The 27,709-nt window shown below is 50.4% G+C and overlaps 1 protein-coding gene across 1 annotated transcript; it reads right to left on the bottom strand.

Annotated features, from left to right (window-relative positions):
• Nucleotides 1–58: 58 nt before the first annotated feature.
• On the bottom strand, nt 59–26,171 carry LOC146423766 (uncharacterized). Its single transcript, XM_085044544.1, is given in 17 exon segments — nt 59–1,733; nt 3,312–3,576; nt 3,745–4,647; nt 4,741–4,791; nt 5,002–8,266; nt 8,268–8,432; nt 8,553–8,655; nt 8,733–8,819; nt 8,904–8,954; nt 9,093–9,125; nt 9,935–9,985; nt 10,637–10,714; nt 13,491–13,646; nt 14,945–15,043; nt 17,444–17,692; nt 26,000–26,054; nt 26,088–26,171. Coding segments are annotated over 15 exon segments (7,209 nt in total). The 5' UTR covers nt 17,692; nt 26,000–26,054; nt 26,088–26,171; the 3' UTR covers nt 59–79.
• Nucleotides 26,172–27,709: the final 1,538 nt, after the last annotated feature.

Below are 27,709 nucleotides of genomic sequence, written 5' to 3'. Positions count from 1 at the left end.
GACTTAAACCATCCCAGTTTGGGACCAAACCCATCCCAGTCTGACTCCCAACCCCCTCCCAGTTCACCCCTCCCCCCCCTCACTGGGCGGGCGACACCCAGTTCCCCCAGCTCACCCCTCCCCCACCCCCCGACCACGCCCCCTCCTGGCCCTGCCCCTCCCCCCAGCTCGCCCCTCCCCCCCCCGCCGCCGCCGCCCCTCCCCCGCTGCCGTTCCCCCCAGTCGCCGCTCCGTACTGGTTCCCAGTTCCGTACTGGGAGGAGGAGGAGGAGGAGGGGGAGGAGGCGCTGGTCTCTCCGGCCGCGCTGACCGCCGCGGCCGCGCCGGACGCCGCGTACTGGGCGGCGCTGGCCGCGAACTGGGCGTACTGGGAGCCGTCGCCCGAGCCGTACTGGGAGGCGTCCGCGCCGTACTGGGAGTACTGGGAGTACTGGGAGGCGAACTGGGCGTACTGGTACTGGTACTGGGAGTACTGGGAGGAGGAGGAGGAGGAGTACTGGGAGGGGGAGGAGCCGTACTGGGAGGAGGAGGCGGGGCTGTACTGGGAGGAGGCGGAGCCGTACTGGGAGGAGGAGGCGGGGCTGTACTGGGAGCACTGGGAGTACTGGGAGGAGTACTGGGCCATCCTGGCGGCCATGCTGGGCGTCATGGCGAAGGGGGAGGGGCTCCGGGGGGTGGCCCCGCCCCCTCCCAGCGAGGCCCCGCCCCTCGAGTGGTAGCAGCAGCCGCGGTGGCCGCAGGGGCTCAGCCGATTGGCCGCCGAGGCCACGCCCATCCCCGCGTTGCCGTGGAAACGGTGCAGGCAAGCCCCGCCCCCTAGCCGGGCGGAGCAGCCCAGCCCCGCCCCCAGGTTGCCGTGGAAACGGTGCAGGCAGGCCCCGCCCCCGCCCAGCCGAGGCCACGCCCCCCGGAGGAAGGGGGAGGAGCGCGGGCTCCACCCCCCGCGGCTGGGCGTGGCCAGGAAGGGCGCGGCCGCCCGCTGGAAGGAGGCGGAGCCGGGGCTGCGGGCGGCCAATAGGGGGAAGGGACCGCCCCCCCGCCCGGCCACGCCCCCTCGGCCGGTGGCCAACGAGAGCAGGGAGCCGGGGGGGCGGGGCGAGCGCAGGCCACGCCCCCCGGCGGGGGTGAGGGCCAGCAGGGAGCCGGGGGGGCGGGGCATGGCCGTGGCTCCGCCCACCGCGCCGGGTTTGAGCGACAGCAGGGGCGTGGCCGCGGGGGGCGTGGTGACAGCCGTGCTGGGCGTGGTCACCGCCGCGGTGGGCGTGGCCTGGGCGGCGCTGCTGGCTGTCGGGGAGGCCGGGGCGGCGGTGGGCGTGGCCTGGGCGGTTGTGGGCGTGGCCTGGGCGGTGGTGGGCGTGGCCTCTGTTTCAGGCGGGGCGGCCTCGGGCGGGGCGGTGGGCGGGGCTTCGGTGGGCGGGGCCGCCTCGGAGGAGGAGGAGGAGGAAGAGGAGGAGGAAGAGGAGGAGGAGGAGGAGGAAGAGGAGGAAGAGGAGGAGGAGGAGGAAGATGAGGAGGAGGAGGAGGAGCTGGAGGAGGAGGAGGAGGAGGAGGAGGAGGAGGAGGATGACGAGGAGGACGAAGAGCGACGGCGCTTGCGCCGGGCGGGTGTGGCCGCCAAGCCCCGCCCCTCGCGGCTCTCGGCCAATGGCGTGGCTCCGGGTGTGGTGGTGGCCGGAGGGGCGGAGCCCTGGGCGGTGACGTCAGCGGTGGAGGCGGGGACAGCGCTGGGGGACCTGTGGGGACACGGGGAGGGGTTGGTGACACCTTGGGGACAGCTGGGGACATTGGGACAGGGGTTGGTGACACCCTGGGGACATCTGGGGACATTGGGACAGAGGTTGGTGACACGCTAGGGACACTTGGGGACACTGGGACAGAGGTTGGTGACACCTTGGGGACATTTGGGGACATTGGGACAGAGCTTGGTGACACCCTGGAGACATTGGGACAGGGGTTGGTGACACTCTAGGGACATCTGGGGACATTGGGACAGAGCTTGGTGACACCTTGGGGACATCTGGGGACATTGGGACAGGGGTTGGTGACACTCTAGGGACATCTGGGGACATTGGGACAGAGGTTGGTGACACGCTAGGGACACTTGGGGACACTGGGACAGAGGTTGGTGACACCCTGGGGACACTGGAGAGAACTGGGTGACACTCTTGGGGACATCTGGGGACACTGGAAAGCTGTAGGTGACACCCCAGGGACATTTGGGGACACTGGGATAAGAGAGGGTGACACCCTGAGGACATTGCAGAGGGCTGGGTGACACTCTGGGGACACTGGGGACACAGGCACAGAAGTGGGTGACACCCTGGGGACATTTGGGGTCACTGGACAGGACTGGGTGACACTCTTGGGGACATCTGGGGCCATTGGACAGAGATTGGTGACACCCTGGGGACAAGGGACTCCACTATAGGACCTCTGGGGACATTGGAAAGGAGTAGGTGACACTCTTGGGGACACTGGGGACACAGGGATTAAGAGTGGGAGACACCTTGGGAACATTGGGCAGGACTGGGTGACACCCTGGGGACACTTGGGGACACTGGCAGGGAAGTTGGTGACACCCTGGGGACATTTGGGGACATCTGGGGACACAGGGACAGAGCTTGGTGACACCTTGGGGACACTTGGGGACATTGGACAGAGCTTGGAAACACTCAGGGACGTCCTAATGGTATTCGGAAGGGGGCGTGGCCTTACCAGGTGGGCGGGGCTTAGGCAGCATTACCTAATCCGTTTGACAAAGGGGCGTGGCCTCTCCCAGTGGGCGGGGCTTAGACAGCATTACGTAATGCAGTAAGGGGTGTGGTTACACACTGGGGGCGGGGCTTAGGGAGACTTACTAATGAGAGGCTGTAAGGGGCGTGGCCTCACCTGGTGGGCGGGGCTTAAGCAATTCAATTGGGAAAGGGGTGGAGCTTCACCCAGTGGGCAGGGCCTAGAGAGTGTTAATTAACAGGCTAATGAAAGGGGTGTGTCCTCCCCCGGTGGGCAGGGCTCAGCTAATTAACTAATTAACAAATCAAAGGGGCGTGGCATTACCCAGAGAGTACGGCTTGGATAATTAACTAACGAACCAATTAAATGGGCGTGGCATTAGCTGGTGGGAGGAGTTTGAAGATCGAATTAATGAGATCATGAAAGGGGTGTGGTCTCACCTAGTGGGCGGGGCCTAATGAATGCGAATTAGCCAATGAAAGGGGCGTGTCCTTACTCGGTGGGCGGGGCTTAGCTATAAAAGGGGCGTGTCCTTACCCGGTGGGCGGGGCTTAGGTGCAAAATGGGCGTGTCCTTACCCGGTGGGCGGGGCCGGCGAGGGCGGGGCGGAGTCGCTGTCGCTGTCGCTGGAGTCGCTGTCGGAGTCCGAGGAGGAGGAGGAGGAGGAGGAAGAGGAGGATGAGGACGACGACGACGATGACGAGGAGCTCTTGGGGACAGCCGCGGTGACATCGCCGGGGACACTGGTTTCCATGGCGACGGCCGAGTCGGGGACACCGGTGACACTGGTGGCGCCTTGAACCGCTGGGCTGGTGACACTGGTGGCACTGGTGGCACTTGGAGCTGCAGCACTGGTGACACTGGTGGCACTTGGAGCCGCTGGACTGGTGACACTGGGAGCACTGGGAGCCACGGGACCGGTGACACTGGTGGCACCGGGAGCACTGGGAGCCACTGGACTGGTGACACTGGTGGCACTGGTGACGCCTTGAACCACTGGACTGGTGACACTGGCGGCACTGGTGACACTGGGAGCCGCTGGACTGGTGACACTGGTGGCACTGGTGATGCCTTGAACCGCTGGACTGGTGACACTGGTGGCACTGGAAGCCATGGTGACACCAGGACTGGTCATACTGGGAGCACTGGTGACACTGGGAGCCACTGGACTGGTGACACTGGTGACACTGGTGGCACTGGGAGCCACAGCCAGGCTGGCACTGGTCATACTGGGAGCACTGGTGACGCCGTGAGCCGCCGGACTGGTGACACTGGTGACACTGGTGGCACCAGGAAGTGCAGAACTGGTGACACTGGGAGCACTGGGAGGCGCGGCGCTGGTGACACTGGTGACAGCGGGAACGGCAGAACTGGTCAGACTGGGAGCACTGGTGACACTGGTGACGCCACTGGTCATACTGGTGGCACTGGGAGCCACAGCGCTGCTCTTACTGGTCATACTGGGAGCACTGGGAGCCACAGCGCTGCTCTTACTGGTCATACTGGGAGCACTGGTGGCACTGGTGACACTCGGAGGTGCAGCACTGGTGACACTGGTGGCACTGGGAGCCACGGGAACACCAGTACTGGTCATACTGGGAGCACTGGTGGCACTGGGAGCCACAGGCAGGCCGGTACTGGTCATACTGGGAGCACTGGGAGCTGCAGAACTGGTGATACTGGTGACACTGGGAGCTCCGGTGACAGTCATACTGGTCGCACTGGTCGTACTGGTGACACTGCGAGGCGCGGTGACAGTCATACTGGTCATACTGGGAGCTCCGGTGACAATCATACTGGTCATACTGGTGACACTGGGAGCTCCGGCCATGGTCACACTGGTCATACTGGTGACACTGGGAGGTGTGGTGACAGTCATACTGGTGGCACTGGTCATACTGGTGACACTGGGAGCTCCACTGCTGGTCATACTGGGAGCCACAGAATTGGTCATGCTGGTCACACTGGTGACACTGGGAGGCGCAGCGTTGGTCACACTGGTCATACTGGTCATACTGGTCACACTGGTCATACTGGTCATCCCAGTACCGGTCACACCGGTCACAGTGGTCACACCAGTGGCCCTGGGGACAGCACTGGTGACACTGGGAGCACTGGGAATGCCCACACTGGTGGCTCTGGTGACACCCGGAGTGACCTTGGTGACAATGGCGGTGGCGGCACTGGTGGCACTGGTGGCCTTGGTGACACTGGTCATGCTGGTCACCCCAGGACTGGTCATACTAGTCATACTGGTCATCCCAGGACTGGTCACACTGGTCATACTGGTGACACTGGTGGCCCTGGGGTGGCCCAGGCTGGCCATGGCGGTGGCCTTGGCGGTGGCATCGGCGGTGGCCCTGAGGATGGCGGCGCCCAGCGGGCTGACCCCGGCGGGGACAGCTGGGGTGGCCCTGGGGACACCGCTGGTGACACTGGGGACACTGCTGGAAGCTCCAACGGCGACACTGGTGGCCCCGGAGGTGACGTTGGTGGCCCTGGCGGTGACACAGGTGACGCTGGCGGCTCCCGCGGTGGCCTTGGGGGTGACACAGGTGACACTGGTGGCTCCCACGGTGACGCTGGGAGCGCTGGCGGTTCCCACGGTGACGCTGCTGGCCTTGGAGGTGACACTGGTGGCAGCCATGGTGACACTGGGGACCTTGTTCTCCGCCATGCTGGTGACACTGGTGGCACTGGTGGCCTTGCTGTCTGTCAGCGCAGCTCCCACGGTGACACTGGTGGCCTTGGCAGTGACATTGGTGACACTGGTGACACTGCTGGCCGTTCCCACGGTGACACTGGTGGCCTTGGCGGTGACATTGGTGACACTGGTGACTTTGTTCTCCGCCATGGTGACACCGCTGGTGACACCGGTGGCCTTGGGGGTGACAGCAGCAGCCTGGGTGACACCGACGGCGACGCTGGTGGCCTTGGGGGTGACACTGGTGACATTGGTGACACTGCTGGTCATTCCCACGGCGACGCTGGTGGCCTTGGGGGTGACACTGGTGACACTGCTGGTCATTCCCACGGCGACGCTGGTGGCCTTGGGGGTGACATTGGTGACACTGCTGGTCATTCCCACGGCGACGCTGGTGGCCTTGGGGGTGACACTGGTGACACCTCCAGTCGCTCCCGCGGTGACACCGGTGGCTTTACCGACCCCCTGGGTGGCACCGACCGTCACCTTCGCCGTCACGCTCCCCACTCTGCCATCCCCGGCGGCGACCTTGGGGACAATGCCACCTCCCCTGCCGTCCGCGGTGGCCCTGGCGGCCTTGGGGACATCGACGCCGCCCTTGGCCACGCCCAGCCGCGGTGTCACCTTGCCGGTGACGACGGCCAGCGGCGGCAGCGCCGAGGCGGCCACGGGTGACGACGGCAGGCTGAGGCGGGCGGCCGGCAGCAGTGTCCCCAAAGTGCCACCCAAAGTGCCACCAGGCCCTCTGGCCAGCGCCCTGGGCAGCCCCGGCGGGGGGGGCGGCGGCGTCCCCAATGTCCCCAGGCGAGGTGACAGCCGTGACATCAGCGGGGTGGCGGCGGTGACGGGTTTGGGCTCGGGGGGTGGTGGCAGCTTGGGGACAGGTTTGGGCTCGGGGGATTTGGGGACACTTGGGGACGCTTTGGGGTCGGAGGGAGGTTTGGGGACAATCGGGGACACGGCGGGGGTGGCTTTGGGGGGGGCGGGGGGGGTCACCTCCACCTTGGGGACGCTTGGGGACAGCTTGGGGACGGCGGGGGAGGGGGGGGTGGTGGCTTTGTGGTCACCTGGGGTCACTTTGGGGTCATTTTGGGCCACTTTGGGGTCGTTTTGTCCCAATTTGGGGTCACTTTGTCCCAATTTGGGGTCATTTTGTCCCAATTTGGTGTCACTTCCTGCCGGTTTGGTGTCATTGGCTGGTTTGGTGTCACCTGGCGCTGGTTTGGTGTCACTTGCTGCCAGCTTGGTGTCATTTTGTCCCATTTTGGTGTCATTTTGTCCCATTTTGGTGTCACTCAGTCCCAATTTGGGTTCGTTTCCTGTCAATTTGGCGTCGTTTTGTCCCATTTTGGTGTCGTTTTGTCCCAATTTCGCTTCGTTTTGTCCCAACTTGTTGTCACTCCCTCCCGCCTTGATGTCACCCGTCACCAACTTATTGTCCCCTGTCACCACTGCTGGCCCTGGTGACACTTTGGGGACCCCAGGTGACACTGTGGCCACCCCAGGTGACACTGTGGTGACCCCAGGTGACACACTGACCACCCCAGGTGACACTGTGGCGACTCCAGGTGACACTGTGACCACCCCAGGTGACATCCCCGCCACCCCCTCTGCTGCCTTCTCCTCCCCAGCTGTGACAACCGGTTTCGGTGTCACCGCCGTGGTGACCTTTCCTGTCCCCTCGGTGACCTCGGGGTGACCTTTGGTGACACCGGGCACACCGGCCGCCCCTCCCCCCTCGGTGCCGGGCGGGGCTGGCTGTGGGGGGAGGGGCTGAGCTCCCCCTATGGGGACCCACTTGGGGGCGGCGGCTCCCGATGTCACCCCCGGTGTCACCCCCGCTGTCCCCACCGTCCCCCGCGGCGGCTGCGGCACCGACGGGTGCAGCTCGGCCAGCGGCACCCACTTCGGCCGGGCGGTGGTGACCGCGGGGGAGGGGACAGCGGTGACACCGATGGGGGGCGGGGGAGGGGTCGGGGACGGCCTGGCGGGGGTGGGGGAGGGGCTGTCGCTGCGGCCACGCCCCCTGCGCGACAACGACCGCGACCTCTGCCGCGCCCGCTTCTTGGGCAGCGGCGAGGACAGCGACCGGCTCCGCCTGCCGACTCCGCCGCGCCGAGACTTGCTGGAACTTTCCGAGCGGCTGCGGCGGTCGGCGGCTCGGCGGCGGCGCCGGCGGTCGGGGGAGGGGGAGAGCGACCGCGAGCGGCGGCGGGAGCGCGACCGGCCGAGAGGTGACCGCGAGCGGCGGATGGGTGACCGGGACCGGCGAATCGGTGACCGGGATCGCCGGATGGGCGAGCGGGAGCGCCGGAGGGGCGACCGGGATCGCCGGCGGGATCGGGAGCGCCGGATCGGCGACCGGGATCGGCGCCGGGATCGGGATCGGCGCCGCGATCGGGATCGCCGGATGGACCGCGATCTCCGGATGGACCGCGACCGCCGCACGGGTGACCGCGACCGCCGGCGGGACCGGGAGCGGGACCGCGACCTCCCCCAGCGCCGGGAGCGGGATCGGCGCCGGGATCGGGATCGGCGCCGCGGCCGGGATCGGGAGCGCGACCTGGCCGGGGTGGCGGCGGAGGTGGCGGCTGTGGTGGTCACCGCGGTCACCGCGGTCACTCCCGGCCAGCAGCGCAGCGGGGAGGTGGCGTTGGGCGTCCAGAGCGGGGTGCGGGAGCGGGAGCGGCGGCGGCGGGAGGAGCGGGAGCGGCGGCGGGAGCGCGGGCGGGAGGAGCGGGAGCGGCGGCGCCGCGAGGAGCGCGACGGGGAGCGCCGGCGGGAGCGGGAGCGAGAGCGCGGCCGCGAGGAGGAGGAGGAGGGCGGGGAGGGGAGGGGCCTGGGCGGAGCGTTTGGGGGAGGGGAGGGGTGGGGGAGGGGGGGGCGGGGCCCGGGCGGGGCTGGGGGCGGGGCTGGCGGAGGGGGCGGGGCTCACGGCCGGCGGCGGCTCCGGCTTGGGGACGCCGGGTGACATCGGCGACGGCGGCCGCGGCTCCTGCCGGGGGGGAAGGAGAGAGACAAAAAACCAGAACCGTCACCACATTTGCATAAGCCACGCCCCCTCCCCTGCCAGGGCCACGCCCCCCCCGCCCTGGCCACGCCCCCCGGCGCTCACCTGCGGAGGGGGAGGGGCGGCGGCGGCAGGTGAGGCCGAAGGTGGCGCCGACTCATCCTGCGGGGTCGGGACGGGGGTGGTGGCCTTGGTGGCGCTGCGCGACCTGCGGGGGGAGGGGCGTGGGTGGGGGGAGGGGCTCCGGAAAGGGGGAGGGGCTAAGGGGAAGGGGGCGTGGTTTACCTGCTGCGGGAGGAGCCGGAGGAGGAGGAGCCTGAGGCTGCTTCCGGCGAGGAGGAGCGCTCGGGCTTCTGCGATTGGCTGGTGGAGCTGCGGGGGGAGGGGCTGAGAGGTGAGGGGGCGGGGCTTGGGGAGGGGGAGGGGGCGGGGCTTGGGGAGGGGGGAGGGGCTTACCGCTTGCGCTTCTTCTCCTTGGCCTTGTGCTTGGCTTTGGGGCTGGGAGAGCTGGGGGGAGGGGTGGTGACGTCATCGGGAGGCCACGCCCACCGAGAGGCCACGCCCATATTTTTAGACCACGCCCAGCCCGAGGCCACGCCCGTTTTCCCAAGCCACGCCCCCATTTTCCCAAGCCACGCCCCTTACCGGTGCTTTCGCTTCTTGGCCTCAGACTCGGACCTGGGGGAGGGGAAAGGGGCGGGGCTTAGTGCGGCCACGCCCTTCTCATTTGCATAGCCACAGCCCTCATTTGCATGGCTGGGAATGTCCAGTTTGCATGGCCACACCCACCTCACTTGCATCACAATTTGCATTTTATTTGCATAACAGCACCTATACGTTAACGTTGCAATTTGCGTCTCATTTGCATAACCACGCCCCTCATCTGCAGGGCTGTAAATGGCTCATTTGCGTGGCCACACCCACTTCATTTGGCATATTTACAACCCTCATTTGCATAACTTCAAATGTCTCATTTGCATGGCCATGCCCATCTCATTTACATTGTAATTTGCATCTCATTTGCATAAGTGTCTCTCCATGTTTACTTTGAAATTTGCATCTCATTTGCATAGCCACAACCCTAACCTCCATGGCCACAACTGTCTTGTTTGCATGGCCACACCCATCTCACTCGCACTGCAATTTGCATCTGATTTGCATAACCACACCCTTGTTCGATCACAAATTAGCATCTCATTTGCATACCAAATGCCACATGGTCACTTTGAAATTTGCATCTCATTTGCAAAGCCACACTCCTAGTCTCCAGGGATGAAAATCGCTCATTTGCATGGCCACACTCACTTTGCATTCCAATTTGCATCTCATTTGCATGGCCACGCCCACCTTGTTTGGAGCACAACCTATTCTTTAGTGTGGCCACACCCATCTCATTTGCATATCAATTTGCATCTCATTTGCATGGCCAAGTCATGTGTTTGTTGTGGAATTTGCATCTCATTTGCATGGCCACGCCCCTTTCTCACCTGTGCTTTTTCTTCTTGCTCTTCTTCCTCTCCCCAGAGCGACTGGCAGACCTGGGGGATGGACGGATGGGTGGGAGATCCCAAAATACCCAAAAATCCACCCAAAAATTCCCCCCAAAAATTCCCCAAAATTCACCCAAAAATCCACCCAAAAATTCCCAAAAATACCCCAAAGTTCACCCAAAAATCCACCGAAAAATCGACCCCAAAAATTCCCCAAAATCCACCCTAAAATCTCCCAAAAACTCCCACAAAAATCCACACAAAATTCACCCTAAAATCTCCCAAAATTCCCCTAAAATCCACACAAAAATTGTCCCAAAATTCACTGAAAAACCGACCCCAAAAATCTCCCCAAATTCACCCCAAAAATCCCCCAAAATCCACTGAAAAATCGACCCTAAAATCCCACAAAATCCACCCAAAAATCCCCCAAAATTCACCCAAATTTACCCCAAAAATGTCCCAAAATCCACATAAAATTCCCCCAAAATTCACCCAAATTTACCCCAAAAATCTATCAAAATTCACCCAAAAATCCACAAAATTCCACCACAATTTACCTCAATATCCCCAAAATTTCACCCAAAATCCCCAAAATTCCACCCAAATCCACCCCAAACCCCCAAAATTCCACCCAAATTCCCCAATTTTCCCAAAAAAACCCCAAAATCCCCCCAATTTCCCCCAAACTCCTCCCACCTGCCGCGATCCTTCTTCTTCTTTTTCTTCTTCTGCTTTGGCGAAGGAGATCTGGAGCTCAACTCCTCGGGGACAACACTGAAAAAATCACATTTTTGGGGTGAATTTGGGGGATTTTGGGGTCAATTTTGGGGTTTTTGGGTTATTTTTGAGGTCATTTTTAAGGTGTTTTATTTTTAAGGATTTTTAAGGTATTTATTTATTTATTTTACTTGTCTATAGCAATAAAAAACATGTATATTCGTTATTTTTGTATCTAACTTTTACAGTATAATTTATGCTTCATAATATGTAATACATAATACATAACATAAAATTTTATAACATGTAAAAAAACACTCTACATTATATATATTTCATTTATAAACTTCATATTTTACATAATTTGTACAAAACTTACAATTTAGTATTATTTTTACAAAATATGACACTTTCCTATTATTTACTATACATATCATCATCTTTTATTTTATATATTAATTTTTAATTTACTCCTAATCTCAAAGATTTCTTTTCCCTTTTTGCCACAGTATCTTCCTTTATTTTTCAGGACTTTTTTCCCATTTTTTCCTGATTTTTCCACAATATTTTTTGCACATTTTACCCCATTTTTTTCCCAATTTTTCCAGGATATTTTTTCGATGTTTTTCCCCATTTTTCCCAGGATATTTCCAGAATATTTCTCCCCATTTCTCCAGATTTTTCCGGAACATTTTTCACGTTTTACCCAAATTTTTCCCGAATATTTTCCTGATGTTTTCCCCAATTTTTCCCCAATTTTTCTGAATATTTTCCTGACATTTTCCCCAATTTTCTCCCCAATTTTTCAGGACATTTTTCCCCAATTTCCCCCAGATTTTCCCCAATTTTTCAGGATATTTTCCCCAATTTTTCAGGACATTCCCCCCAATTTTCTCCCAGTTTTTCAGGATATTTTCACCAATTTTTCCAGGATAATTTCCTGGCATTTTCCCCAATTTTCCCGAATATTTTCCTGATATTTTCCCCAATTTTCCCCTGATTTTTCCAGAATATTTTCCCGACATTTTCCCCATCTTTTCCCCAATATTTCTAAGATATTTTCCCCTATTTTCCCCCAATTTTTCCACTGTACTTTCAGGATATTGTCCCCAATTTTTCCAGAATATTTTCCTAAAATATTCCCCAGTTTTCCCCCATTTTTCCCAAGTATTTTCCTGACATTTTCCCCAATTTTCCCCAAATGTTTCCCCAATTTTTCCCATATTTTCCAAGATACTTTCAGAATATTTTCCCCAATTTTTCAGGACATTTTTCCCCAATTTCCCCCAAATTTTCCCCAATTTTCCAGGATAATTTCCTGATATTTTCCCCAATTTTCCCCCAATTTTCCAGGATACGTTCAGGATATTTTCCCCACTTTCTCAGAATATTTTCCCCAATTTTCCCCAAATTTCCCCCAAATTTCCCCCCATTTTTCAGGACATTTTTCCCTCACCTAGGTGGCTCAGCTGGCTCAGCAGCTCCCTCCCTGGCTCTCCTGGCCAAGTCACATTTTCCCCAATTTTTCCCCAATTTTTCCCCAATATTTTCCCCATTTTCCCCCAAATTTTTCCCCAATTTTTCAGGATATTTTCCCCAATTTTTCCCTAATTTCCCCCAAATTTTTCCCCAATTTTCCCCCAGTTTTTCAGGACATTTTCCCCAATTTCTCAGGATATTTTCCCCAACTTTTCAGGATATTTTTCCCAATTTTTCAGGATATTTCCCCCAATTTTTCAGGGTAATTTCCCCAATTTTTCAGGATATTTCCCCCAACTTTTCAGGATATTTTCCCCAATTTTTCCCCAATATTTTCCCCAACTTTTCAGGATATTTTTCCCAATTTTTCAGGATATTTCCCCCAATTTTTCAGGGTAATTTCCCCAATTTTTCAGGATATTTCCCCCAACTTTTCAGGATATTTTCCCCAATTTTTCCCCAATATTTTCCCCATCTTCCCCCAAATTTTTCCCCAATTTTTCAGGATATTTCCCCCAATTTTTCAGGATATTTTCCTGACATTTTCCCCAATTTTTCCTCAATCTTTCCCATATTTTCCAGGATACTTTCAGGATATTTTCCCCAATTTTTCAGGATATTTTCCCCAATTTTTCGTCAATATTTCCCCAATTTTTCAGAATATTTTCCCCAATATTTTCCCAATTTTTCCCCAACATTTTCCCAATATTTCCCCAATATTTTCCCCATTTTCCCCCAAATTTTGCCCCAATTTCTCAGGATATTTTCCCCAATTTTTCTCCTCACCTAGGTGGCTCAGGCTGCTCAGCAGCTCCCTCCCTGGCTCTCCTGGCCAAGTCACATTTTCCTGATATTTTCCCCAATTTTACCCAAATTTTCCGCAATTCTTCAGGATATTTTCCCCAATTTTTCAGAATATTTTCCCCAATTTTTCCACATTATTTCCAGGATATTTTCCTGACATTTTCCCCCAATTTTTCCGAATATTTTCCTGATATTTTCCCAGAATATTTTCCCAATTTCTCCCCAATTTTTCTGAATATTTTCCTGACATTTTCCCCAATTTTTCCAGAATATTTTCCCCAATTTTTCCCTAATTTTCCAGAATATTTTCCCCAACTTTCCCCCGGTTTTTCCAGAATATTTTCCTGACATTTTCCCCAATTTTTAAGAATATTTTTCCCAATTTTCCCCCAATTTTTCCAGGATATTTTCCTGACATTTCCCCCAATATTTTCCCCAATTTTTCTGAATATTTTCCTGACATTTTCCCCAATTTTACCCCAATTTTTCCCTAATTTCCCCCAAATTTTTCCCCAATTTTTCAGGACATTTTCCCCAATTTTTCCCTCACCTGGGCTGCTCAGGCTGCTCGGCAGCTCCCTCCCTGGCTCTCCTGGCAGGGTCAAAGGAACTTCCATCCACGTAGGACTCGCTGATCCCAAACGCTGCTCTCAGCCGCTCGTTCTTGCGCTCGTTAGCCTCGGCCAGCTGGTGTGTCTCCGTCACGCTAATTAGGGGTAATTAGGGCTTGATTAGTGGGTAATTAGTGAGTAGTTAATGCTTAGTTCCACTGAAAATCTCTCGCAAAATTCCTCCCCAAAATCCCACAGAAATTCCACTAAAATCCTCCCAAAATTCCAGCCGAATTCTCCCAAAATCGCAGAAATTTCAACCAAAATTCCACCTGAATTTCACCCAAAATCCCCTCAAAATCCCACAGGAATTCCACAAAAATCCTCCCAAAATTCCAGCTGACTGTCACCCAAAAATGACAGAAATTTCATACAAAATGACAGAAATTCCCCCCAAAATTCCACCCGAATTTCACCCAAAAATCACAGAAATTCCACAGAAATTCCACAAAAATCCTCCTAAAATTCCAGCTGAATTCCCCCAAAAATCACAGAAATTCCCAAAATCACAAAAACCCCAAAATCCCACAGAAATTCCACCCAAAATTCCACCCGAATTTCGCCCAAAATCCCCAAAATTTCACCCAAAATCCCCAAAATTCCACCCAAATCCAGCGAAAAAGCCCAAAATTTCAACCACATTTCAACCAAAATCCCCAATATTTATTATATTTATTATAATTCCTGTAATTAATTAGGGGTGATTAATTAGGGTGAAATGGGGGGAAACTCAGGTGGGTTTCTGTTCAGGAATTAGCACTTAATTAATGGGGTTAATTAGGGGAAAAGCGGGAAAATCACGCTGGGGGTTTTCTCCTACACTAATGTGGGTAATTAGCACTTAATTAGTGGTTAATTAATAGGGTTAATTGGGGGAAATGGGGGAAACTCAGGTGAGTTTCTGCTCAGGAATTAACTCTTAATTAATGGAGTTAATTAGGGGAAAAGGGGAAACTCAGGTGGGTTTCTGCTCAGGGTTCTCTCCTACATTAATGAGGCTAATTAACTCTTAATGAACCGTTAATTAGGGGTGTTAATTAGGGAACTCATGAGGGTTTCTGCTCGGGGTTCTCGCCTACACTAACGAGGGTAATTAACACTTAATTAGTGGTTAATTAATAGGATTAATTAGGGGGAAATGGGGGAAAATCACACTGGTTTCTGCTCGGGGTTTTCTCCTGTGCTAATTAGGGTAATGAACCGTTAATTAGGGGTGTTAATTAGGGAACTCACGCGGGTTTCTGCTCGGGGTTCTCTCCTGGGCTAATTAGGGTAATGAACCGTTAATTAGGGGTGTTAATTAGGGAACTCACGCGGGTTTCTGCTCGGGGTTCTCTCCTGGGCTAATTAGGGTAATGAACCGTTAATTAGGGGTGTTAATTAGGGAACTCACGCGGGTTTCTGCTCGGGGTTCTCTCCTGGGCTCTCGTCTTTCTCCAGGAGCATCGTGCGGAACGTGGCGACCTTGGCCTCGATCTCCTCGGCTGAGTAGCTGAAAATGGGGGAAAAAACGGGGAAATTGGTGAAATTTGGGTCACCAGATTTTGGGGAGAGGATTTGGGGAGGTTTAGAGAAGATTTTGGGGTGTTTTGGGGAGATTTTGGGAGGTTTTGAGTGATTAAAATTGAATTTTGGGGGAATTTGAGACGACCTTGGCCTCGATCTCCTCGGCTGAGTAGCTGAAAAATGGGGAAAAAATGGGGAAATTTGTTAAATTTGGGTCACCAGATTTGGGGAGAGGATTTGGGGAGGTTTAGAGAAGATTTTGGGGTATTTTGGGGGGATTTGGGGAGGTTTTGGGGAGTTAAAATTGAATTTTGGGGGAATTTGAGACGACCTTGGCCTCGATCTCCTCGGCTGAGTAGCTGAAAAATGGGGGAAAAAATGGGGAAATTGGTTAAATTTGGGGTGTTTGAAATTTGGGAAGAGGATTTAGGGAGGTTTAGAGAAGATTTTGGGGAGGTTTTGGGGTGATTTGAGGGGATTTTGGGGAGTTAAAAGGGAATTTGGGGCGACCTTGGCCTCGATCTCCTCGGCTGAGTAGCTAAAAATGGGGGAAAAAATGGGGAAATTGGTTAAATTTGGGGTGTTTGAAATTTGGGGAGGAAATCTGGAGAGGTTTTGGGGTGATTTGAGGGGATTTGGGGAGGTTTTGGGGTGATTTGAGTGATTAAAATTGAATTTGGGGGGAATTTGAGGTGACCTTGGCCTCGATCTCCTCGGCTGAGTAGCTGAAAAATGAGGGAAAAAATGGGGAAATTGGTTAAATTTGGGTTAAATTGGGGTGTCTGGGATTTGGGGAGAATTTGAGGAGATTTGGGGAGGTTTTGGGGTGATTTGAGGGGATTTTGGGGGAATTTGGGGTGACCTTGGCCTCGAACTCCTCGGCTGAGTAGCTGAAAATGGGGAAAAAATGGGGAAATTGGTGAAATTTGGGTTAAATTTGGGTCACCAGAATTTGGGGAGAGAATTTGGGGAGGTTTAGAGAAGATTTTGGGGTATTTTGGAGGGATTTGGGGGGAATTTGGGGCTTTAAAAGTGAATTTGGGGGGAATTTGGGGTGACCTTGGCCTCGATCTCCTCGGCTGAGTAGCTGAAAAATTTGGGAAAAAAGAGGAAAAAATGGATTTAACATTTTCACGACATTTTAGGGGTATTTTCTAATTTATAGATTTTTGGGAATTTTTGGGGATATTTTGAGAATATTCTCAGTATATTTTGATGGTATTTTAAGGACAGTTTTAGTATGTTTCCAGAATATTTAAAACATATTTTCAAGTTGTTTAACAAATAGTTTTATTTTATTTTGATGATACCTTTGCAGTATTTTGGGGACATTTTTAAAGTTTTTTCAGAATACTTTTGAGATATTTTCAGAACGTTTTGAGCGTATTTTCAGGATATTTTCAGGATATTTTCATGATATTTTAAAGATATTTTCAGGATATTTTCAGGACATTTTAAGGCACATTTTCCAACTCCCAGCACTCACCCTGCTCCTCCATGAGCTCGGCCAGCTCCAGGAATTTCAGGAATTATTTTCACAATATCTTATAGATAACTTCAGAATAATTCCAGAATATTTCCAGGATATTTCCAATATACTTTCAGGATATTTTCAGCATATTTTAGGGATATTTTCAGGATATTTTCAGCACATTTTGGGGATATTTTCAGGATATTTTAGGGATATTTTCAGGACATTTTCAGGGAATTTTCAACATATTTTGGGGATGTTTTCAGGACATTTTAAGAATTCTTTTAGCATACTTTTATGATATTTTCAGGATATTTCCAGGACATTTTCAGGACATTTTGGGGATATTTTCAAGACATTTTCAGTACATTTTCAGGATATTTTCAGGACACTTTGGGGATATTTTCAGGACACTTTCAGGCCATTTTTAGGACTCACCCCTGCTCCTCCATGAGCTCGGCCAGCTCCAGGCATTTCAGGAGTTATTTTCAGAATATTTTATTGTTATTTTCAAAATATTCTGGGAATATTTTAATGACACTTTAGGGATGTTTTCAGCATATCTTTGAGATATTTTCAAGACATTTTCAGCATATTTTCAGGACATTTTCAGGGTGTTTTCAGGGTATTTTCAGGATATTTTAGAGATGTTTTCAACATATTTTCAGGACATTTTCAGGATATTTTTGAGATATTTTCAAAATATTTTCAAGATATTTTCAAGATATTTTCAAGATATTTTCAAGATATTTTCAAGATATTTTCAAGATATTTTCAAGATATTTTCAAGATATTTTCAAGACATTTTAGAAACGTTTTCTAGGTATTTTTAGGACATTTTCAGGATATTTTGGGGATATTTTCAGGACATTTTCAGGACATTTTAATGCACATTTTCCCACTCCCAGCACTCACCCCTGCTCCTCCATGAGCTCGGCCAGCTCCAGGCATTTCAGCTCCACCCTCCTCTTGCGCTGGTGGTCGAGGATGTCTGCGTTGGGCTTCTTGGCCAGCGCTGCCTCCAGGCGCCGCAGCTCCTCCTCGCCGGGGGGGGGATCCCCTGCCGCCCCCCCTTTCTTGGGCCGCAGCGCCGAGAGGTTGCGCTGGACGTAGCCGTTGGTGCCGCTGCCCCGCGGCGTCGGCAGCCCGATCCCATTGTACATCCTAAAACCCCAAATCCCATCCCATATTGACCCCAAAATCCCCTGGTCCTATCCCTTATTGATCCCCCAAATCACTGATCCCATCCCTGATCCTCGCTGCCCCGCGGCGTCGGCAGCCCGATCCCATTGTACATCCTAAAACCCCAAATTCCAGCCCCTACTGATCCCAAAAATCCCTGATCCTATCCCCTATTGATCCCTTATTGATCCCCCAAATCCCTGATCCTCGCTGCCCCGCGGCGTCAGCAGCCCGATCCCATTGTACATCCTAGTGATCCCCAAAAATCCCAAAACCATCCCCTATTGATCCCCTAAACCATCCCCCATTGATCCCCCAAATCCCTGATCCTCGCTGCCCCGCGGCGTCGGCAGCCCGATCCCATTGGACATCCTAAAACCATCCCCTATTGATCCCCAAAACCCTGAACCCATCCCCTATTGATCCCTTATTGATCCCCCATTGATCCCCCAAATCACTGATCCTCACTGCCCCGCGGCGTCGGCAGCCTGATCCCATTGGACATCCTAAAACCATCCCCTATTGATCCCTGAAACCCCAAATCCCAACCCCTACTGATCCCTGAAACCATCCCCTAGTGATCCCCAAAAACCCTGATCCCAATTCCTATTGATCCCCCAAATCCCTGATCCCATCCCTGATCCTCGCTGCCCCGCGGCGTCGGCAGCCCGATCCCATTGTACATCCTAAAACCCCAAATTCCAGCCCCTACTGATCCCCTATTGATCCCCAAAATCCCCAAATCCCAACCCCTACTGATCCCTGAAATCCCCTGATTCCAATACCTATTGATCCCCCAAATCCCTGATCCCATCCCTGATCCTCACTGCCCCGCGGTGTCGGCAGCCCGATCCCATTGTACATCCTAAAACCCCAAATCCCATCCCATTGATCCCCTAAACCATCCCCTAGTGACACCCTACTGATCCCCCAAATCCCTGATCCTCGCTGCCCCGCGGCGTTGGCAGCCCGATCCCATTGTACATCCTAAAACCCCAAATTCCAGCCCCTACTGATCCCCTATTGATCCCCAAAGTCCCCAAATCCCATCCCCTATTGATCCCTGAAACCCCTGAGCCCAACCCGGTATTGATATCCTATTGATCCCCTAAATCCCTGATCCTCGCTGCCCCGCGGCGTCGGCAGCCCGATCCCATTGTACATCCTAAAACCCCAAATCCCATCCCATTGATCCCCTAAACCATCCCCTAGTGATCCCCTATTGATCCCCAAAATCCCTGATCCCATTGTACATCCTAGTGATCCCCAAAAACGCCAAAACCATCCCCTATTGATCCCCAAAAATCCCAAATCCCCATCCCTACTGATCCCCCATTGATCCCCAAAGTCACTGATCCCAACGCACTATTGATCCCCTAATGATCCCCAAAATCCCTGATCCCAATAGCTATTGATCCCCAAAAATCCCCAAATCCCAACCCTACTGATCCCCAAAACCATCCCCTATCGATCCCTGAAACCCCAAATCCCAACCCCTACTGATCCCTGAAACCATCCCCTATTGATCCCCAAAATCCCTGATCCCAATTCCTATTGATCCCCCAAAATCCCTGATCCTCACTGCCCCGTGGCGTCGGCAGCCCGATCCCATTGTACATCCTAGTGATCCCCAAAAATCCCAAAACCATCCCCTATTGATCCCCTAAACCATCCCCTATTGATCCCTGAAACCCCAAATCCATACCCCATTGATCCCCTAAACCATCCCCTAGTGATCCTCTATTGATCCCCCATTGATCCCCTAAACCATCCCCTATTGATCCCCTAAAACACTGATCCCAACCCGGTATTGATCCCAAAAAATCCCAAATCACATCCTCTACTGATCCCCAAAATCCCTGATCCCAACCCAGTATTGTTATCCTATTGATCCCCAAAATCCCTAATCCCATCCTGATATCGATCCCCAAAAATCCCAAATCCCATCCCCTAGTGATCCCCAAAACCATCCCCTATTGATCCCCAAAATTCTTGATCCCAATCCCTTATTAATCCCCAAAAATCCCTGATCCCAACCGAGTATTGATCCCCAAAATCACTGATCCCATCCCATTACTGACCCCAAAATCACTGATCCCATCCCCTATTGATCCCCAAAAACCCCAAACGCTGATCCCACTGTACATCCTAGTGATCCCCAAAACCATCCCAAACTGATCCCAAAACCCCCAAATCCCATCCCCTATTGATCCCCAAAATCACTGATCCCAACCCAGCACTGATACCCTATTGATCCCCTAAATCCCTGATCCCAACACCTATTGATCCCCAAAAATCCCAAAATCCCAACCCTATTGATCCCCAAAACCATCCCCTATTGATCCCCAAAAATCCCAAATCCCAACCCTACTGATCCCAAACCATCCCCTATTGATCCCCCAAACCCTGATCCCATTGTACATCTTATTGATCCCCAAAACCATCCCCTATTGATCTCAAAATTCCTGATCCCATCCCCTATTGATCCCCAAAAATCCCCAAATCCCAACCCTATTGATCCCCAAAACCATCCCCTATTGATCCCCAAAAATCCCAAATCCCCATCCCTACTGATCCCCCATTGATCCCCAAAGTCACTGATCCCAATACCTATTGATCCCCAAAAATCCCAAATCCCAACCCTATTGATCCCAAACCACCCCTATTGATCCCAAAATCCCTGATCCCATCCCTTATTGATCCCCAAAATCCCCGATCCCAAACCCTAGTGATGCCCAAAAACCCCAAATCCCATCCCCTATTGACCTCTGAAACCTCTGATCCCAAACCCCAAATTTCTGAGCCCAAAACCTGAATTTCTGACCCCAAAAACCCCAATTTTTGACCCCAAAACCCCAAATTTCTGACCACAAAACCCTGAATTTGACCCCAAAACCCCCAAATTTCTGACCCCAAAAACCCCCAAATTTCTGACCCCAAAAACCCCAAACGCTGATCCCATTGGACATCCCACTGGGATTATGGGATTGTCCCAAACTGACCCCAAAAACCCCAAATTTCTGACACCAAAACCCTGAATTTCTGACCCCAAAAACCCCCAATTTCTGACCCCAAAAACCCCCAAATTTCTGACCCCAAAACCCCAAATTTCTGACCCCAAAACCCCCAATTTCTGACCCCAAAAACCTGAACTTCTGACCACAAAACCCTGAATTTGACCCCAAAAACCCCAAATTTCTGACCCTAAAACCCCAAATTTCTGACCCCAAAACCCCCAATTTCTGACCCTAAAACCCCAAATTTCTGACCCCAAAACCCCCAATTTCTGACCCCAAAACTTTGAATTTCTGACCCCAAAACCCCCAGTTCTGACCAAAACCCCAATTTTTGATCCCAAAACCCCCAAATTTCTGACCCCAAAACCCCCAATTTTTGACCCCAAAACTTTGAATTTCTGACCCCAAAAACCTGAACTTCTGACCACAAAACCCTGAATTTGATCCCAAAAACTCCAAATATCTGACCCCAAAACCGCCAATTTCTGACCCCAAAACCCCCAAATTTCTGACCCCAAAACCCCCAAATTTCTGAACCCAAAACCCCCAAATTTCTCACCCCAAAAACCTGAATTTCTGACCCCAAAAACCCCAAATTTCTGACCCCAAAAACCCCAAACGCTGATCCCATTGGACATCCCACTGGGATTATGGGATTGTCCCAAACTGACCCCAAAAACCCCAAATTTCTGACACCAAAACCCTGAATTTGACCCCAAAAACCCCCAATTTCTGACCCCAAAAACCCCCAAATTTCTGACCTCAAAAACCCAAATTTCTGACCCCAAAAACCTGAACTTCTGACCACAAAACCCTGAATTTGACCCCAAAAACCCCAAATTTCTGACCCCAAAACCCCCGAATTTCTGACCCCAAAAACCCCAAATTTCTGACCCCAAAAACCAAAATTTCTGACCCCAAAAACCAAAATTTCTGACCCCAAAAACCTGAATTTCTGACCCCAAAAACCCCAATTTTTGACCACAAAACCCCCAATTTCTGACCCCAAAAACCCCCAAATTTCTGACCCCAAAACCCTGAATTTTTGATCCCAAAACCCCCAAATTTCTGACCCCAAAAACCCCAAATCCCAACCCTATTGATCCCAAAATCCCAAATCCCAACCCTATTGATCCCCAAAATCCCCAAATCCCACCCCAATCCTGATCCCCTATGGATCAAAACCCACTTTTTATCCCTCAAAATTCTCCTAAAAACCTTAAATTCCCTCAAAACTCCGTAAAAAAAAAATTTTCCTCTCGCAAACTTCAAAACATCCACGTTTTTCCCCGAAATTCAACTTTTTCCCCTCAAAATTCCACTTTTTTTTACCTCACAACTCCCCAAAATTCCACTTTTTCACCTCAAAATTCCACTTTTTTACCTCAAAATTCCACTTTTTCCCTCAAAACTCCTCAAAATTCGACTTTTTCCCTCAAAACTCCACAAAATTCTACTTTTTTCCCTCAAAACTCCTCAAAATTCCACTTTTTCCCCTCAAAATTCCACTTTTTCCCTCAAAACTCCACAAAATTCCACTTTTTTTACCTCAAAATTCCACTTTTTCCCTCAAAACTCCACAAAATTCTACTTTTTTCCCTCAACACTCCTCAAAATTCCACTTTTTCACCTCAAAATTCCACTTTTTAACCTCAAAATTCCACTTTTTCCCCTCAAAAATCTACTTTTTCCCTCAAAACTCCACAAAATTCCACTTTTGTACCTCAAAATTCCACTTTTCCCCTCAAAACTCCACAATATTCTACTTTTTTCCCTCAAAACTCCACAAAATTCCACTTTTTTCACCTCAAAATTCCACTTTTTAACCTCAAAACTCCTCAAAATTCCACTTTTTCCCTCAAAACTCCACAAAATTCCAATTTGTTCCCTCAAAACTCCACAAAATTCCACTTTTTCACCTCAAAACTCTATTTTTCACCTCAAAATTCCACTTTTTTAACTCAAAACTCCTCAAAATTCCATTTTTTTCCCTCAAAATGCAACTTTTTTCCCTCAAAACTCCACAAAATTCCACATTTTTACCTCACAAATCCCCCAAACTCCTCAAAAAACTCATTTTATCCTCAAAATTTTCCCATCAAGCCCCCAAAAAAATCACTTTTTCGTCTCAAAATCTCCTTTTTTTCACTCAAATCCCCAATTTTCCTTCAAATTCTAACTTTTCTCCTCAAAATGCGCAAAAAACTTCACTTTTTCCACCCCAAAATTCACTTTTTTCCCTCAATTTTCACCCCAAATTTTTATTTTTCATCTCAAATCAACCCCAAAACTTGATTTTCCCTCAAAAATCCCCAAAAAATCACAATTTTCCCACATAAAAACATCAAAAAAATCCTTTTTTACCTCAAAAAAACCTTTTTTTGCCTCAAAAACTCCTTTTTTTACCCCAAAAAATTCCTTTTTTTGCCTCAAAAAAATCCTTTTTTCCCTCAAAAAATCCCTTTTTTGGCTCAAAAAACCCTTTTTTACCTCAAAAAACCCTTTTTTCCCCAAAAAACCCATTTTTTTACCCCAAATCTCACTTTTTTCCCCCAAAAAACCCAATTTTTTACCCAAAAAAATCCTTTTTCCCTCACAACTTCCCCAAAAATCAATTTTTTCCCTCAAAAAACAATTTTTAAAAAATCCTCTTTTACCTCAAAACTCCTTTTTTTAACCCAAACTTTCCTTTTTCACCTTTTTTTTCGCTCAAACCCAAAACTTTCAGTTTCCACCTCAAAAATTCTCATTTTTTTACCTCAAAGCTCTTTTTTTCGCCTCAAACTTCCTCTTTTCACAATTTCCTCTCTCGCCTCAAACTTCTTTTTCCCCTCAACGTCTCATTTTATCTTGAAATCTCAATTTTTTACCCCAAAATCCCAATTTTTCTCCTCAAAATTCCTATTTTTCTCCTCAAAATCCCACTTTTCCCCCAAAGAATCCCAGTTTTTCCCCAAAAACTCCCTTTTTCCCCTCAAAATCCAATTTTTTCCACCTAAACCCCACTTTTTCACTCCAATCTTCCCCTTTTCCCCCAAAATCCCCATTTTTGCCCCAAAAATCCCATTTTTCCCCTCAAAATCCCCATTTTTTACCCCAAACCCCAAATTTTTCTCCTCAAACCTGCAATTTTTTCCCCAAAAACCCCATTTTTCCCCACAAAATCCCATTTTTTTCCCCCAAAAATCTCATTTTTCTCCATTTTTCCCACTCCTCACACTCCTTAGCCTCTAAATCCCAATTTTTTTCCCCCAAAATCCCCATTTTTCTCCTCAAACTTCCTCTTTTTCCCCCAAAAATCCCAATTTCCCCTCAAAATCCCAATTTTCCCCCCAAACCTCAATTTTTCTCCTCAAACTTCCCCTTTTTCCCCTCTAAACCCCAAATTTCCCCTCAAAACCTTAATTTTCTCCTCAAAAACCCCAAATTTTCCCTCAAAATCCAATTTTTCCCCTCAAAATCCCATCCTTGCCCCTAAACCCCAATTTTTTTCCCCTAAACTCCAATTTTTCCCCTCAAAATCCAGTTTTTTCCCCTCAAAACCCCAATTTTCCCCCAAACTCCAATTTTTCCCCTCAAACTTCCCCTTTTTTCCCTCAGAACCCCAATTTTTTCCCCAAACCCCAATTTTTGTCCTCAAACTTCCCCTTTTTCCTAAGGCCCAAATTTCCCCTCAAAACCCCGAATTTTCCCTCAAAAATCCCAAATTTTCCCTCAAAAACCTCAACTTTCCCCTCAAAAATCTCGTTTTTTCCCCTAAAAACCCAATTTTCCCCTCAAAAATCCCATTTCTCCCCTCAAAATCTGACTTTTCCCCCTAAAACCCCATTTTCTCCCCTCAAAAACCCCTATTTTCCCCTCTAAACCCCATTTCCCCCCTAAAATACATTTTTTCCCCTCAAAACCTCCATTTTCCCCCAAAAAATCCACTTTTTCCCCTCAAAAACCCCAATTTTCCCTCAAAAACATCATGTTTTCCCCTAAATCCCATTTTTTACCCTCAAGGTCCCTTTTTTCCCCCCAAACCCCAATTTTCCTCCTCAAACTTACCCTTTTCCCCTCAAAAACCCAAATTTTTCGCCTCAAAATCCCCCATTTTCCCCTTAAAGTCCCTTTTTTGCCCCAAAACCCCCATTTATCTCGCCAAACTTCCCCTTTTCCCCCTAAACTCCAACTTTCCCCTCAAAACCCCCAATCTTTCCCTCAAAAATCCCATTTTTCCCCCTAAAAATCTCTTTTTTCCCCATTTTTCCCACCCCTCACGCGCCTTAGTCTCTAAACCCCAATTCCCCAAACTCCAACTTTTTCCCCAAACTTCCCTTTTCCCTGAAAACCCCGATTTTTCCCCAAAATCCCATTTTTGCCCCTAAACCCCAATTTTTCTCCTCAGACTTCCCCTTTCCCCCCAGAACCTTAATTTTCCCCAAAAACCCCAAATTTCCCCTCAAAATCCCACTTTTTCTCTCAAAAACCCCAACTTTCCCCCAAAACTTCCCCTTTTCCCCTCAAAAACCCATTTTTTCTGTAAAAATCCCGATTTTTCCCCCAAAACCTTAATTTTCCCCTCAAAAACCCCAAATTTCCCCTCAGAACCCCAATTTTTCTCCCCAAACTTCCCCTTTCCCCTCAAAACCCCATTTTTCCCTCAAAACCCAAATTTTCCCCTCAAAACCCAAATTTTCCCCTCAAAATCCCATTTTTCCCCTCAAAAATCTCATTTTTCCCCTCAAAAATCTCATTTTTCCCCTCAAAATCCCATTTTCCCCCCCGAACTTCTCCTTTTCCCCTCAAAAACCTCATTTTATCCCTCAAAACCCCCATTTTCCCCTCAAAAATCCCATTTTTCCCCTCAAAATCCCTTTTTTTCTCTCAAAAATCCCATTTTTTCCCTCAAAAACCCCATTTTTCCCCTCAAGACCCCAATTTTCCCCTCAAAAATCTCAATTTTTCCCTCAGAAACCCCATTTTTCCCCTCAAAAATCCCCTTTTTCCCCTCAAAATCCCTTTTTTTCCCTCAAAAATCCCCTTTTTCCCCTCAAAAAACCGAACTTTCCCCTCAAAAACCCCAACTTTCCCCTCAAAAATCTCCTTTTTCCCCTCTAAACCCCCTTTTTCCCCTCAAAAACCCCAACTTTCCCCTCAAAAATCTCATTTTTTCCCCTCAAAACCCCATTTTTTTTCCCCTCCCCCCGCTCCCCTCACGCTCCCGCCAAGGCCGCGCAGGCCTCGCGCCCCTCCCCCCGCCCCCCCTCAGCCCCCCCGCGCGGCTCACCTGCTCCTCTATCGCCGACAGCTCGCCTCTGTCGCGACACAACGCTGCCGACAGCTCGCCCCTGTCGCGACAGAGCGCCGCCGACAGCCGAGCGGCCTAGCCGCGCGCCGAGCCAACGCCGAGCCGACGCCACGCGCCGAGCCGCCTCCGCTTCCTGCGCGAGTGACCCCGCCGCGCATGCGCCGCGCGAAGCACGCCGGGAGGTGTAGTCCGCTAGCCACGCCCCTTCCTTTGTAACGAACGACTCGCGGACTGCAACTCCCGTCGTGCACCGCGCGGCGCCGCCATCTTGTGATCATAGAGTTCCGCCGGCCGGGTCCTCCCGGCCGCTAGGGGGCGCTGGAGGAGGCAAAATTTAATCGCCTCAAAAAAAAAAAGGGAATTTTGGGTTTTTTCCCAACGAAAAACGTGGAATTTGGGGAGTTTCCCGGCGGGAAGGGCGGGGCGCGGGGCGTGGCCTCGGCCGGGGGTGGAGCCGAGCGAGTTTTCCGAGCGGAGAGGCGAAATCGGGGGGAGGAAAGGAATTTTGGTATTTAAAAATAAATAAAAATTAGGATTTATTTTTCTGCGAAACGACGGAATTCGGAGGTTTTCACCCCGAAAATGGCAGAATTTGGGGTGTTTTTCCCAAATCCGGAGTGAGTTTTGTAGGTTTTTTAATAAATTATAAATATAAATATAAATAAAAAAATAAATAAAAATAAAAATAATTTTTCCCGTGGTTTTCGAGGTTTTTTTCCCCTAAAAAACGAGAAATTTCAACTTTTTTCCCTTAAAAACACAGAATTTGGCAGTTTTCCAGTGGATTTGGGTTGATTTTACCGAAAATGGGGAAAAAGTGGGAAAAAGAGGCGAAATTTGGGGAAAAGGAAGAAAAAATCCGGAGGAGAGAAGGAAAAATCACAGGAAAAGGAGAAAAAAATGGGAAAAAGGAGAAAAAATTGGGAGGAAAAATCAAAATTGAAGGAAAAAAGTGAAAATTAGGGAAAAAAAGGGAAAAAAACTCAAAAAAAAGAGGAAAAATTCAGATTTTTTCCTGATTTTAGGGGAAAATTTGGGGGTTTTCCCACTTTTTGGGGAAAGTCTGAAGAAGTTTTTCCCTCCAGGAACCAATTTTGGGATTTTTTCCCCAAAAAAGGCAAAATTCACAGTTTATCCAAAAAAAAATCCAAAAAAAATCCCCAAAAACTCGATTTTTTCCCCAAAAAACGCTAAAAATTCGGGATAAAAACCCACCAAAAAAGGGATTTTTGGGGTTATTTTTGGGATGAAAAAGCGGAATTTGGGATTTTTCCCCCAAAAAAGGCAAAACTCCAAGTTTATCCCCAAAAAAAAGTCCCAAAAAATCGATAAAAAATCAGTTTTTTCCCCAAAAAACGCTAAAAATTCGGGATAAAAACCCACCAAAAAAGGGATTTTTGGGGTTATTTTTGGGACGGGAAGGAGGAATTTGGGATTTTTTCCCAAAAAAAGGCAAAATTCCAAGTTCATCCCAGAAAAAAACCCCAAAAAATCCCAAAAAACCTCTTTTTTTCCCCAAAAAACGGTAACAAATTGGGATAAAAAGGGGGATTTTTGGGGTTTTTTGGGGATGGCAAAGCGGAATTTGGGATTTTTCTCCCAAAAAGGCAAAATTCCAAGTTTATCCCAGAAAAAAATTTTTAAAAATCGGTAAAAAATCGATTTTTTCCCCAAAAAAAGCCAAAAATT

This window comes from Lichenostomus cassidix, unplaced genomic scaffold, assembly GCF_008360975.1.
Source record: "Lichenostomus cassidix isolate B80296 unplaced genomic scaffold, HeHo_3.0 HiC_scaffold_36, whole genome shotgun sequence".
NCBI lineage: Eukaryota > Metazoa > Chordata > Aves > Passeriformes > Meliphagidae > Lichenostomus > Lichenostomus cassidix.
This window is presented reverse-complemented; position numbering and strand designations above follow the sequence as displayed.